Below are 14,586 nucleotides of genomic sequence, written 5' to 3'. Positions count from 1 at the left end.
CCTCACTGCTGGCTTCATTGGTCGTGTGTCTGTCACTGTGAATTGTTGTGGACAGAAGCAGCAGCTGTAAACTGCAGCAGCCCCTCCCTCTGCTGACCAGCGCTCCACCATTGGGACTGCTGTGTATCAGCAGATCAGATGTGACTGCGTGGGCGGCAATGAATGTGATAGGATATGAATGTGGAATATCAATTATGATGAATGCCGTCCCCGTGTTATCTGTTCTGTCTCCGTGGTGACACATGTGGGTGGGTCCCGGTCGCACGGCGATAACAAGCCTTCAGTCGTAAACAGTGATGTAGAAACAGAGCTGGTGTTAGCTGGTGTTGTGTCAGGAAGAGATGGATGGATGGAAAGACAGATGCTGTTTTTAAATGTATGATTGAAATGTCTCAGCTTTCAGAATGTTCCTACACCCACTTTCTGTACAAACCTGTGGTGTGAGATTGTCCAGATTCAAGAGAAACACTAGTTATAGTTATATAATCACACACCTCCTGATTATTAAGTTAAGGTGGAAGAAGTACTCAGATCCTTTACTTCAGTAACAGCAGAAATACCACAGTTTAAAAATACCTTTTAGAAATAAAAGTCCTGAATTGAAAATATTAGTTAAGCAACAGTATCAAAAGTAAAAGTACTCATTATGAGGAATGGTTCCTGGTTCCGGTTCATGTTCACCAAGTTTCATGCAGATCGGTCAAACTTCCTAGGAAGAAATCGATCCATCGATCACGGAAAATCTATATAACCGGAAGTTATGGGTTCTTGAGGCAAATTTGTTCCTCATCAGAAGAAGCAGCACTCTGCAAAGTTTCATGTCTCTACGACATACGGGGCATGAGATATGCCCATTCAAAATTTGCAATTTCAATCGGTTGCTATAGCGCCCCCCTTTGGCCAATTGATGTAATATTGCTTCATTTGCATCCTCCCATGACCCTCTACCACTGTGCCAAATTTCACATGGACTGACCAAGTCAGTGAGGAGAAAATGTGGAACAGACACACAGACAGACACACCCACAGACAGAGTTTTCGTCATTATATAGTAAGTTATTCATTCAAGTTATTCATTTTTTTCTATAATATAACCTGTAAGAGTATATTAATGTTGTAGTTCATCAATATGGAGCCACATACTTTGTGTGCTTTGTATATCATTGGGTAAAATGGTTGTATGGTCCTGTGTTATATCATATAAGTTTATCCTATATTTTTATGCTTCCATGTCGGCAATAGCCGTATCCGGAGGTATCTCGTTTTTGAGTTGCCATTAATCTGTCCCATTTTCATGAACACAATATCTCAACACCTAGATGGAGTTTCTTCAAATTTGGCACAAACATCCACTTGGACACAGTGATAAACTGATTAGTTTTTGGTGGTCAAAGGTCAAACATCAAGGTCACTGTTACCTTGGGTCCGTCTCATTTTGTGAACATGATATCTCAAGAAGGCCTTGAGGGAATTTCCTCAAACTTGGCACAAATGTCCTCTTGGAGTCAAGAATTAATTTATTAGAATTTGGGGGTCAAAGGTCACTGTGACCTCACAAAACATATTTTTAGCCATAACCTAAAAATTCATCCACCATTTATGGTAAAATTTCACACATATGACTAATAGGATAAAATGACGACATGACATTTTATATCCAAAAGGTCAAAGGTCAACTTCACTGTGACATCATAATGTTCTGCAAAAACATTTTTCTGGACATGCCTCAATGTCATAACCAGTGTTGGGTAAGGGGTACTTAATAAAAAAAAGGTAATCAAAGTAAAAGTAATCAAAGTACGTTACTGTGTTACTTTTTTTAAAAAGTAACCAGTTACCTTACTGCGTTACTCCCTGAGTAAAGTAACTCAATTACTTTAAAAGTACTTCCAACGTTACTCCCTGAGAAAAGCAACTTAAGCACTTTTAAAGTACTTTTGAGTATTCTACATTTCCTATTGGGCAATGGACCACAGGGCGCTAAGCCTACATTTTTTTGTCTCCAAAATTAAAGTTATGGACCACTTGCCCTTCACTGAGATCCAGTTCTCCATCACAGCCGTCACTTTGACCAGTAGAAACACAGAACCATCTGCTGCCGTAGACAACTGTATGACAACAACACCCCAGCATTTTTAATATTTCCTCTAGGGATGTTACCACACAGAGTAAAAGGGGGAAATGATGGTGTGAAACAGCAGAGGCACTTTGTCAACTCGCTGAGTTAACCTTACTGTCATTAGCATCAAGCTAGCAAACAATGGTACATCCTCACGGTCGGACATAAAGTAATAACATTAACAAATAGTGACGGGGCTTTTACTCACCACAACTGCAGAGGCTCCCAGCTTCATTTGAAACAGACTACATTATTCCATTATTTATTAATCCCTCTGTGTGTTTATATATTTACTTTTTATCCGCTCCGTTGTCTTTGTAAAGTTAACATATCGCACTGTCATTTCAAACTCAACACTTGTTTCAAATTAAAAGCCCCTTATAACCTCAGCTGAGAGAATCCCTCCATTTTCCCTCATTTTCTACTTGGTAACACGTTATACCCAACTCTGGTCATAACTCAGGTACAGAGGGAGAGACATTTGGTCAGTTACTGAATTAGTGACACTAATCTTGAAATTGTGCTGACTGTATAGATCTTCTTTGCTGCCTGGTGAAAGAGGTGTGTTACGCAATCATGGTTACGAATATGTAGCGTCTTTACAGCAACATCCATATTTTAAACACTGTCAACTGTCATGGCTACGTATAAGTCTGGACTGACATGGATGTAAACTGTGACTGCAACTTCACTAATTTACAGAGGCATACAACTGTGAGGCAGTAAATCGTTTTTGGTAAAAAAGTAAACTGTAACTATAACTGTCAAATAAATGTAGTGCGTTAAAAAGTGCAATATTTGTCTCTTAGTAACCCATTTTCATTCTCAGGATGAATACAGCAGTTTCGTCTCGATCAGTGTCCCTCGGCATCTGACACCAATGCACAAGTACACCAATACACACCTTTTGGCGTCTGTATGAGATGCACCAGACTTTCAACTAACTCCAATGTAAACCCATCTGCAGCAATGAGGTAGTAGAAAGAGCTAGAAAGACTGCATTTGCAGAGATTATGAGCAGTAGAGTGTTAAAATAATGGACGTAGCTATCTTGACATCACAATTGGTTAGTGGACTCCTGTTTTGAAGCCTTGAGATCAGCACTTCGTAGGGTGGCCATACGTCCGGATTTTAAATGCCCTGTCCAGCGTCCGGTCAAAGAGCATGGACACCAAGAGGCGAAGCTCAGTAGAACGCCCCATAGCAACAAATTCCCCCATGGTTTCGTCCTACCGCCGCCATTTTGGACCGTCAGCAGACCAGCTTGCATACAAAAACACACAGACAAACTAAGTATATCGCTATTAATTATGCGTACAATGCTACTCACCTCGTGATAGCTTGGTCACAGCTGCTTTTTCACGTTTTTGTAAAGCAAAATATAGACTTTAAAAAAAACAAAACGAAGAAAAACGGCTGAGATGGCATCTCTACATATAACATCCACTTATGAGAAGATTAACTTAATTACTCCTTCAAAATCACCCCATAAACCAATCTACCAAAAAAAAAAATAAATAATAATAATAATAAAAAAAAATCAATATTTTAACTAGAAACACATTAATGGCGACGTCACATAGTCAGGAATAAAGATTTATTTACAGTTTGTACAGTAAGGGGACAGTAATAATAATAATAATAATAATAATATAAGCTATTTTAATATGATATATTTTAATGCTAAAGCAGTAATCAGTTCTGATATAAATGGTCCAAGAGGCCATATATAGGCCTATATATATATATATACATATATACCCACGAAAACTGGCATATTAAATTGATATTAAAACACTTTAAACGTATACCTCTGTCGGGATCCTTTGGGAAACGGTGGAAGGCCAGGTGCGGGGTGTTCCACTGATAGTTGTTGCAGTTAACTGCACTACACTGTTTTCTTTTACTTTTTTTCTCCTCTCTCCTTGACATCTTGCATGTTGTCTGGGCGCAACAGTCCAAGCTCAACAGTCCAAAATGGCGGTAGCGCCCCTAGTGGCTGTTGGCAGAAATTCAACGGAGCTTCGCCTCTTGGTATCCATGCTCTTTGGTTCGGTGCAGCCACAAGCCGGACGTTTATTTGTCCTCCTTTTTGGAGTTGCACTTGAATGTAACGCAGCATATCGTCCAATGCTGTAAGACTTTAGGTCTAACAAAAGATTTGCAAAAAAAATGATTGGCTGAAAGCGGTGTCAATCGATTATCTGATCTATCATTGGTTGAAAATGTAAACAAGCATCCATGTGCTGGCTGTGTCATATCATCACGTTAACGGAATGTTAACATGCCAAAAAGACAGACTTCATTCAATGCCGAATGGTCAAAAGAGCACACATTTGTCAGCAAACATACGAAAGACGACTTGCATGCGTATTGTACCCCTTGTCGTTGTGATGTGGACGTTAGTACACAAGGAAAGGGGGCAGTGAAAGGCATGCTAGCACAGAGAAACAATAGCAACAGACGAGCCAAGTTGCAAGTTGTTTTTTCGAGAAGCTACATCGCCTCAAGATGACAAGATATCCGCTGCAGAGGTTTGTAAAGTCTATCATGCAGTCAAGCATCACCAGTCATACATGATAGATCAAATTGTCTTGTGATGAATAGAGTATCTCAGAATCACTGTATCATGATAATGGACAAAATTGTATTATAGTGGGGAGTACACTAGAGTCCTATGTTGCGATTTTTCTTGCTTCACTAAATGCCGCCAAGTATCCTCCTTTTTGGTGTTGTGGAAATGGCCACCCTAGCACTTAGGCTGTCGCCATCTTGGTATTTTGGAGCCAGAAATGACTGTATCTGTATCTTCATCATCATGGATCATACATGAATTGAAGGGATTCATGTATTAGGGTGATTCATCGCTAATTCACTATCATAAACATGAATGCTACTGTTGCCATCACCATGAAAAGAAGGCGGCACAGTATCTTAAACTCACTTTAACCCAAAGATCAGAAAGCAAACCCCAAACTTTCTTAGTCCGACTGAGTCTGTGTGCCAAATTGCCATTATTAATTTCGATGTCAGCATATAGATATGTAAAAAAGAAAGCAAAGAAGACTTCAGATTTAATGCTCATATACTTGTGTGTTTATAGGCAGTTTTGCTATTCAACCTTTCAGTGGCTTTTTTGTCTGGACAGTCCCTGCAGGGTTTTACTGGCTGTTTTTAGGATTGTTCTGGCATGAAGTGCTTTATTTCACAGCAGCTTTTCTAAAGAATTGCAATGCCTGTTGTGATGTCAATGGGCTTTTTTGTTTTTCTTTTTTTTGTTTTTCTTGCAATTAATTTGCTGGGGCAAGTAAGAATTGCAAAAAAAAAAAAGTTTTGATGCTGTCTCAGATTCAGAGTTTCTTATTAATAGAATTCAGCGTTTCTCACAGATTTCAAATCTTTTTATAATGATTTTTGATGATGTTCGATGCATCGCTGAAGGACCGTCTCTGTGAGCAGCTCTCCAGCTGCTCTCTCTGCCCAGTTAGCACAGGCTAACACAGTACAACGTGATCTCAACCGTATTCATTATATTTTGCTGCTTGGGCAGAGGCTTCGTAGCAGTGGGGACACCGACATTCCGCCATGACTAAAGCTGACAGGCTGGCATCTTCCTTATAGAAGATCCAACCTCTTCTACAACAAAATTGCAGACATTTTTATTGATGAGGAGAGAACAATACTGATCACTTTTCAGTCACACTAAATAAGGCCTGGTGTGTGTGCTTTTGCTTGTTTGTGTTGCAGAAAGTGCCCAGATGGGTTTGATTGTCTGAAGGCAGGGAGGAACCCCAACTATGGCTACACCAGCTTCGACACCTTTGGGTGGGCCTTCCTGTCTTTGTTTCGCCTGATGACACAAGACTACTGGGAAAATCTCTACCACCAGGTAATGCATATACACAAGGATGTTTTTGGTCTCAGAGGTGATGGGGATGCTGCGTAGTGGCTGTTGTTCCTGAAGTATCAGGCTCAGATACAGGTCGCTGCCACTCAAGACCAAGTGGCCTATGTCAAGCTTTACTTCCATCAGACTATTTAATGCCTCAGCTTTGGTGCTTGACCCTGTTTTTATTTATGGACATTTAAGGCACACTTTAATCTCACTGGTGGACATCTTAAACTGGTTGAAGGTTGAAATTCTATATTTATTCAAAAGAAACTTGTTATTTAGAGCCTTATCTTTGATTAATGTTAAATTTTAGTGTCAATTTATGAGAATATTAAGTGTAAATGTAATTATGAGTTTAACGGCAGAAAAAATCCATAGAACAGTTGCTGCCACTCCCAAAGCTCATTGATGTGAACACATGGTAATAACTGAAGGTAATCCAACATTTTATCAGCTCCTCTTCTCTCATCTGGATTTTGGCAGCTGGACAGTAACAGGAAGCTGTTCAGAGAGTTTCTAAAAAGCGAGGTGGGACCGTGGAAATTCCCCCATTGCAAATATGTTTGTGTGAGAACATTGTGTTCTGTTAATTGTTTTTTGCAGACGCTGCGGTCAGCTGGTAAGACCTACATGGTGTTTTTTGTGGTGGTGATTTTCCTGGGCTCCTTCTACCTGGTCAACCTTATCCTGGCCGTGGTTGCAATGGCATATGAGGAGCAGAACCAGGCGACCATCGCCGAGGCATGCCAGAAAGAACGGGAGTTTCAGACGGCCATGGAGAGGCTTAAGAAGGAGCAACAGGTGAACTGATGCACTGACTTCAGATAAACCCAGTTCATCATCAGTTTGACCTCCTGCTCTGCTCCTGACCTGGATTTACTATAACCCCATGGATTTACTGTACAGTTACTATAGAATTATTATGGAATTACAATCGCTGTAGATGGACTGCAGATTTCACATGAACAAGTACCAGTTCCAAGTACTATAAACAACAATTTGCTTGAAACCTCAGACTAACCAAGCAGGGCAGGCAGCCAAGGATAGAAGTCAAATAAATAAACTTATAACCTACAATCAAGACATGCCAAGCAGATACAAATAATGCTGCTTTTGAAAAAGTGCCAGATAGCGAGCATCTATGGCAAACCTGTGTCATCCCAAATAATGCCTTAGCCTGAGCTGTAGCCTACGCCTTATCCTGAGCTGTAGCCTATGCTGTAGCCTGGGCTGCAACCTATGCTGTAGCCTAAGCTGTAGCCTACGCCTTATCCTGAGCTGTAGCCTGAGCTGTAGCCTGAGCTGCAGCCTACACTGTAGCCTACGCTGTAGCCTGAGCTGTAGCCTGAGCTGTAGCTTACACATTAGCCTGAGCTGTAGCCTGAGCTGCAGCCTGGGCTGCAACCTATGCTGTAGCCTGAGCTGTAGCCTACGCCTTATCCTGAGCTATAGCCTGAGCTGCAGCTTACGCCTTATACTGAGCTGTAGCCTGAGCTGTAGCATACACATTAGCCTGAGCTTTAGCCTGAGCTGCAGCCTGGGCTGCAACCTATGCTGTAGCCTGAGCTGTAGCCTACGCCTTATCCTGAGCTGTAGCCTACGCCTTATACTGAGCTGTAGCCTGAGCTGTAGCCAGAGCTGTAGCCAGAGCTGTAGCCTGAGTTGTAGCCTGAGCTGTAGCCTGAGCTGTAGCCTGTGCTGTAGCCTACGCTGTAGCTTACGCTGTAGCCTGAGCTGTAGCCTGTGCTGTAGCCTACGCTGTAGCCTGAGCTGTAGCCTGAGCTGTAGCCAGAGCTGTAGCCTATGTTGTAGCCTGAGCTGTAGCCTGAGCTGTAGCTTACACATTAGCCTGAGCTTTAGCCTGAGCTGTAGGCTATGCCTCAGCCTAACCTTTAGTCTACTCCTTAGCCTGAGCTGTAGCCTGAACTGCAGCCTATGCTGTAGCATGAGCTGTAGCCTGAGCCACACAGGACAGCAAATTACAAGTGTGCACTGTGTGGCCCTCTGTTGTTAATACAATAACCATACATGCCAAGCAGCAACAAATAATGCTGCTTTTGAAAAAATGCCAAATAGCCAGCATCTATGGCAAACCTGTGTCATCCCAAATAATGCCTACGCCTGAGCTGTAGCCTACGCCTTATCCTGAGCTGTAGCCTATGCTGTAGCCTGAGCTGTACCCTGAGCTGTCTCTTCCTGTAGCCTACGCTGTAGCCTGAGCTGTACCCTGAGCTGTCTCTTCCTGTAGCCTACGCTGTAGCCTGAGCTGTAGCCTACACATTAACCTGAGCTTTAGCCTGAGCTGAAGGCTATGCCTCAGCCTAAGCTTTAGCCTACTCCTTAGCCTGAGCTGTAGCCTGAGCTGCAGCCTTTGCTGTAGCATGAGCTGTAGCCTGAGCCACACAGGACAACAGATTATAAGTGTGCACTGTGTGGCCTTCTGTTGTTAATACAATAACCAAGACATGCTACGCTGTAGCCTGAGCTGCTGCCTATGCTGTAGCCTGAGCTTTAGCCTGCCTGTAGCCTACAGTGTAGCCTGAACTGTAGCCTATGCCTAAGCCTGAGCTGTAGCCTATGCCTAAGCCTGAGCTGTAGCCTACACCATAGCTTGGGCTTTAGCCTGAGCTGTAGCCTATGCATTGGCCTAAGCTTTACCCTACTCGTCAGCCTGAGCTGTAGCCTTTCTTTCTAGTTTACTTTGTTTTTAGTTTACTGGATCTCTGGAGAGTTTATTGTGTTTCATCCAACACAAATTTTATCTACTCTACCAGGCTGCTGCCCAGAAAATTCTCGACTCGGACTCAATGATGTCACCAGAGCTCTCACCATTTGGCCTGCCATTGGACAGCATGGAGGAACGGAGGCGGAGTCAAGCACTGGTGGGAGTGGCTGATGTGGAGGCGAACCTATCAGAGGAAAAGCTGCTGCAGGTGGACATGACAGACGGGGGAAAGGTAAGGGAAAAAGAATCTGGATGTGTAACCTTTTTATTTTGTTATAATACAGTCAAAGTAAGGCTTTTCTTCATCTCCTCCAGCCCCTCCACCCTCTTCTCGCTCGCTCCTTCTCCACAAGGACTCGGCGAAGCAGCCAGGTCTCCTCCATCTTCAACTTCCGTCTGAGGAGCCGGGGGTCAGAGGGGGAGATGGCCGATGACGAGTACAGCGTCCCAGGTGACGTGGTGGAAGGCGTTGGGGGTCGAACCTACAGTGGTGGGACCTTCAGTGGCATCCTGCCGCACCCGTGGCCCAAACGACGACCAAGCACCTACAGCAATGCCAGCAGGAGCTCCCAGGTGACCCAGCAGAATGAGATTAGTCTTTGGATGAAACAAGATTTGGGTTACTTATATTAAAAAAAAAATCAAACATAATGAGATGTTTTGGGATGAACTGAGATACCTTCATGTAAATAAAAATGGGAATAGATTAGATTTAATTGAATAAAATGACAGTAGCTACTGTATTCTAAAATTGAATGAGATTGGAAATTAGATAAGAATAGTTGGCATGGAATTACACTTTTGTCAGGTGATGTGAGATGATAATTTTGCTGAACAAAAGTGGATTTGTTGAGACAAAATAAAATCATATGAGATTAGAATAGATAAAATGTCATGGAATTAATTATGTGGATGACATTAGATGAGATTATACGACATAACAGCATGAATTAGGCAACTGTGGCAGTTTAGGAAAATGGATGTTGATGACCTGTTACTGCTGTATGTAATGCAGAAAAACAAAAAGTAAAACAAAGTATTTTTACAGTAAAACTCCAGGTAGTGTTTTTGTAGTTCGCCCCAGTTGCCAGAAGAAAATGCTGGCATTTTACATTTTATATCAGTGTTTCTTAAGTGATGCAGTATATGAGCTGACTTTGTCATGTGGAGGTGGAGGGAATGGTGGGTCACCTTGGAAGGGGTATAGCGCCAAATTTGGGGTCCTATGCATAGGCGTTCTCTGTGGGCCCCCTGTTCTTCCCTTCTGTATTCAGGTCTCTTGCATGCACCTTTTAATTCAATTTAAGTTAGTTTGTTTCTTTTTCTTTCCTTTTTTTCTACCTTTACTTACTAAGACATGACAGTGCACGTTGATGTTCCAGCAGCATAAGCAGCCACTCACTCGGCTTCAGCTGCATTGAGAGAAAAATCCTAGTGCAGGGGCTGACTAAATCATTTTGCGCCTTTAAGGGCTGACAGAGAGCTTCCACTATAGTTTTCTAATCAAAGTTCAGTATTTTAGCCGAACTATTAAGTAAGTTTAATTTGGTTAATTTAGTTATGGCACAGGGCCACAGGTTTGATTCCAGCCTACGGCCCCCTTACTGCATGTCATCCTCTCTCTCTCTCTCTCTCTCTCTCTCTCTCTCTCTCTCTCTCTCTCTCTGTTTCTGTTTCAGTTTCAAGCTCCTTTATTGGCATGACTGCATTCCAAACAATGTTGCTAAAGCATATTAACACAATACAACACAAATATAACAAGCATAAACAATCACAATACATTAATAATAATTGTAATTAAAACCAAAACAAAACATGGAGAGCATGAGTGGCTATGGCAGGGTAAAAGCCATAAAGAAATGAATTTATACAATATATAAACAATTATCAATTATCATGTGTGATGTGAAGTTGATGGCGGGCTGTTGCATATTTTGCCGCCAGTACACAACAGTCCTCCCTCTCTCCCAGTAGGACCGGAAGTTTCTCTAAGTTATTCCAGTGCAAGAACTCTGGGAATATCTTTATTATTTTTGCAAAATACTCCTCTAATGCATTTATATTTGTCACATTGAGTCAAGAAGTGCAGCTCAGTCTCTACTGTTCCCTGGTCACAGTGAGAACACAACCTCTTCTCTCTGGGCAGCCAGCTCTGTTTTCGTCGGCCGACTTCTACTCTCTCTCTCGCTCTCTCTCTCTCCCCCTCCCGTTTACACTTGATCCCTGTGGATAAAAGGCAAAAAAGCCCCCTAAAAATCTTAAAAAAGACAAATATAATTATGGCCCAAACGACTACTCCAGACTTATCAAGCCCTCCCTGAGCCCCCCCCCCACGTACACACACACACTATAACGCCCCTGCACCTGGGCAAGACACCTGCCAAGTTGCAGACGGGTAAGACCGACACACAGTAAAAACTGTTGTGATTTAGCCATCATTGGTTTTGTTTCATCATTGGTTTTTGGATCAGACGCTGTAATAGTGCCACTAGTGATTTTTTTAAGCCAAAATCCTAATCATTAAGTAGTTTTCATGCCTAACCCTAACTACACATTATGACAATATTGTTGAAACCTAAAGTTTAAATGTATCTGCTACAAAATAACTCGCTCGCAGAAATGTAGAGTGACTCTCTCTGCAATGTAATCTGCCATGCTGACAGTGACACATTTTAAATTCAGATGGATTTTAAATGTGTGTCAGTTAGGGATGCACGATATTAGCTTTTTTGCAGATATGCTGATAAAAAACAACCTATTTGACCAATAACCAGTTCCAGTATCGATGTATCCATTTTTTTCCCTACCTAATTTTAGTGATTATCAAGTCTCTTCTGTAGTGGAATTAACATCATACATACTCTTATCCTGATGGCCACTAGCAGATGGAGACATGAAATAGAATGCTTTTCACTTGTATGTAATATTCATTCATTGTGCAGAATAAGAAAAAGCATGTTGGCCGATTCTGATCTGTTCATTTTAAAGCCAATATCTGCTGATACTGATGACATGCCAATATTATCGTGCATCCCTAACGTCAGCTTTTATATCAATCATCAAATGCTCTGAAAGTTCACCACTGTCATTGCCGTTACAGTTGTGGTGTGGACTCCACCATCCATATGAGTCAGAATGATTTTTAAAACAATATATTTTTGGCGCTCTTGGTGTTGATGGCCCTTTGGAATGAGATTAGATAAGATCACATGGCATGTGATGGGGCTTCTTTTAGATGTGATTTATTGATACAAGATCAGATTTGATATCCTAGCATGGTTCGATAATAGATAAACTGAGATGAGATGGGTTTACATGAAACTTTATCTCTTTATCAGATGAGATTATATAGCAATATGTGAGAGCAGATATTGTTTTATATAAAGGAATGACAATAGACATTATAGGATATAATGAGATGAAGACTAATTAAGTGTGCATACACAGCCAAACAAACAAACAAACAAACAAACAAAAGCATATCAAATTTAACCAAAATTGTGAATAAAAAGAATCAAATTGAAGATGCCAAAGAGGGCTTAAAATCATTGTTTTGGATATCTGCCAATGGCTGGTAAACTGCAGAAAATTACAGGCCAAAATAGTTTTCAAACGGCCATGAAACAACATGAGATATGTCATTAAAAACACTGCAGCTCATTGTGTTGCCGTTGCTGTCATTTAAAAAAAAAAAGATGATAATCTAATTTCTCTGTAATTTTTCTTTTTATCATATTTTCACTGTGCTCTTAATTTTTCATTTTAGGAAGATCATAATTGCAGACTCTTTGCTGTTAAAATTCTTCTCTTTGGTTCCCAGCTCAACAAAGTGAGAGTGACGGACAGCGTGAGTCTATTCGAGAATTGCAATCCGGTTACTGTCGGCCATGTTTTGAATGGCACCACCAGTATGTTTTAATTAATGCAAGTTAATGCAAAACAGAACAAAGTCAATGAACCTCTGCATTGTAGTGATGACAGTTTATCGTGATGTGGGTCTGTTTCAGCAACCTGATCTCATTTATTTTATTCACTAGTGTAGACTTTCATGCACAGTTTTGGACCCTGATGCCAAATATCTGTGGTGTTGATAACAGGTTTCCACACACACTCATATTTCATCCCTGTGTGTGTGTTTCCAGGTATTTTATCCAACTCTGAACGTCAACGGGAAGCTGTTTGTTGCCATGGACCAGAATGGGGTTTCCCCACCATCTCTGCAGGGGCAGCTGCCTGCCTGCACCATGGAGAAGGTCAAGGAGGAGAGTGTGAGTACTGTGTGTGTGTGTGTGTGTGTGTGTCCGTGGCAGTGGAAACAATGGTGGAGACTGCAGCCATTTAACCCTCAGATATGTGAATTATGAATCAGCACTTTGCATAACTCCACTCTGATATCATGGGCTAAACACACACACTCAGATCAACCATCTCAGATAACAACACTGTGGTATTCCCTCCATCTGTACACACACACACACACACACACACACACACTCATTTCCAACCACACATAGTGTCATTGCTATGGCATCAGGGACTATAAGCCACACATACCAGGACAGGCACGTTACTGAGGTGTCCTTCCTTTATGCACACAAAACATACAAATGCTTTCAATGCTTGGAAAGAAGGAATACTGCTGCTGGTATCCAAAAAGCTACACACACAACTTAACGTTTTTTCATAAATTCTCTACATTCACAGACACACCATCACTGATATACTTTTGATTTGAGTAGTCATTGCAGTTTTTTCAAAGTCACCTGATTGTAACAACCAGTTAACATGGATTTATTTAAGACCACATACTGTAAGAGCACATAAGACCTGTCTGGCCCTGTCACAAGTTTCTTTTAGTTACTAGAAGTATAAATTTACTAATTTTGGAGCGTCAGGCAGTCTTAGTGGAGCTGAGGTTGGACGAGCAAGTGATGACTAACATGGCTGTGTTTGACAGGAAACATACCCTTCTTGACAGGAAAAAAACAATTTGGCAACTATAATACAGCCCCGATTTATAGTGAGATTTGAATCAGGTGCCAATTATGGAAGCCTATTTCCATTAACCTGATGAAAACTAGAAAGAACCTGCAAGTCATATTAATAAGAAACTTTCTCAGAATAATGACTTGCACATAATAATGGCATAATATCTAAAGAAATTAGAAACTTTCTCAAAATAAGCATTTATCTCAAAATAATGACTTAATATCTCAAAATAATCAGAAATTATACTCAGTCCTTATTTTTGAGATATTAAGTCATTAAAATAAATAAGTCGTTATCATGAGATATTAAAATCAGAATTTTTTGGGAAGTTTTGTCTTATTTTGAGAAAGTGTCATATTTTTTTAAGATCCTAAGTCATTATTCTGAGAAAGTTTCTCAGTGTTTTCAGATACCAAGTCATTAGTTTGAGATACTAACTCATTATTTCAAGAAAGTTTCTCAGTATTTTCAGAAAGTGTCTAATTATTTTGAGATACCAAGTCATTCCATGTCATTAGTTGCAGATTCTGAGTCACTACTTTAAGAAGTTTCCCATTATTTTCAGAAAGTTGCGTATTATTTTGAGATACTATTTATTTCAAGAAAGTTTTGAATAATAATGACCAACAAGATATTACTGTTTGTTTGTTTTTTAAATCATGCTTGCAGACACGGGCTTCCATAGCCAATAAAATGGTAACTGGTTCCTGTAGCTACTATTGTAGGTACAGTGGAAAGAAAAAAAACAAGACTGTGGGGAATAAGGAAGCAATAATCGGGGGATTTTATGGGAAAATAAAAATAAATTGTCCCCACAGTATTTCTTAAAACTACTAGGGTACAGCAGCCCTACAGGGAAAC

General features: G+C 40.8%; 1 protein-coding gene across 1 annotated transcript in view; it reads left to right on the top strand.

The window, feature by feature from the left end:
- The window catches only part of LOC117265098 (sodium channel protein type 5 subunit alpha-like), a 370,250-nt gene that overhangs the window by 190,006 nt on the left and 165,658 nt on the right, over window positions 1-14,586 (top strand). The window contains exons 10-14 of the mRNA XM_033639488.2: window positions 5,867-6,008; window positions 6,615-6,812; window positions 8,786-8,968; window positions 9,052-9,309; window positions 12,879-13,004. Of these exons, the coding sequence (XP_033495379.1) occupies window positions 5,867-6,008; window positions 6,615-6,812; window positions 8,786-8,968; window positions 9,052-9,309; window positions 12,879-13,004 (907 nt within the window). The remainder of the gene's footprint in view (window positions 1-5,866; window positions 6,009-6,614; window positions 6,813-8,785; window positions 8,969-9,051; window positions 9,310-12,878; window positions 13,005-14,586) is intronic.

Source organism: Epinephelus lanceolatus, chromosome 20, assembly GCF_041903045.1.
Source record: "Epinephelus lanceolatus isolate andai-2023 chromosome 20, ASM4190304v1, whole genome shotgun sequence".
Taxonomy (NCBI): Eukaryota; Metazoa; Chordata; class Actinopteri; order Perciformes; family Serranidae; genus Epinephelus; species Epinephelus lanceolatus.
The sequence above is the reverse complement of the archived record's forward strand: the minus strand, read 5'-3'. Positions and strand labels throughout refer to the sequence as shown.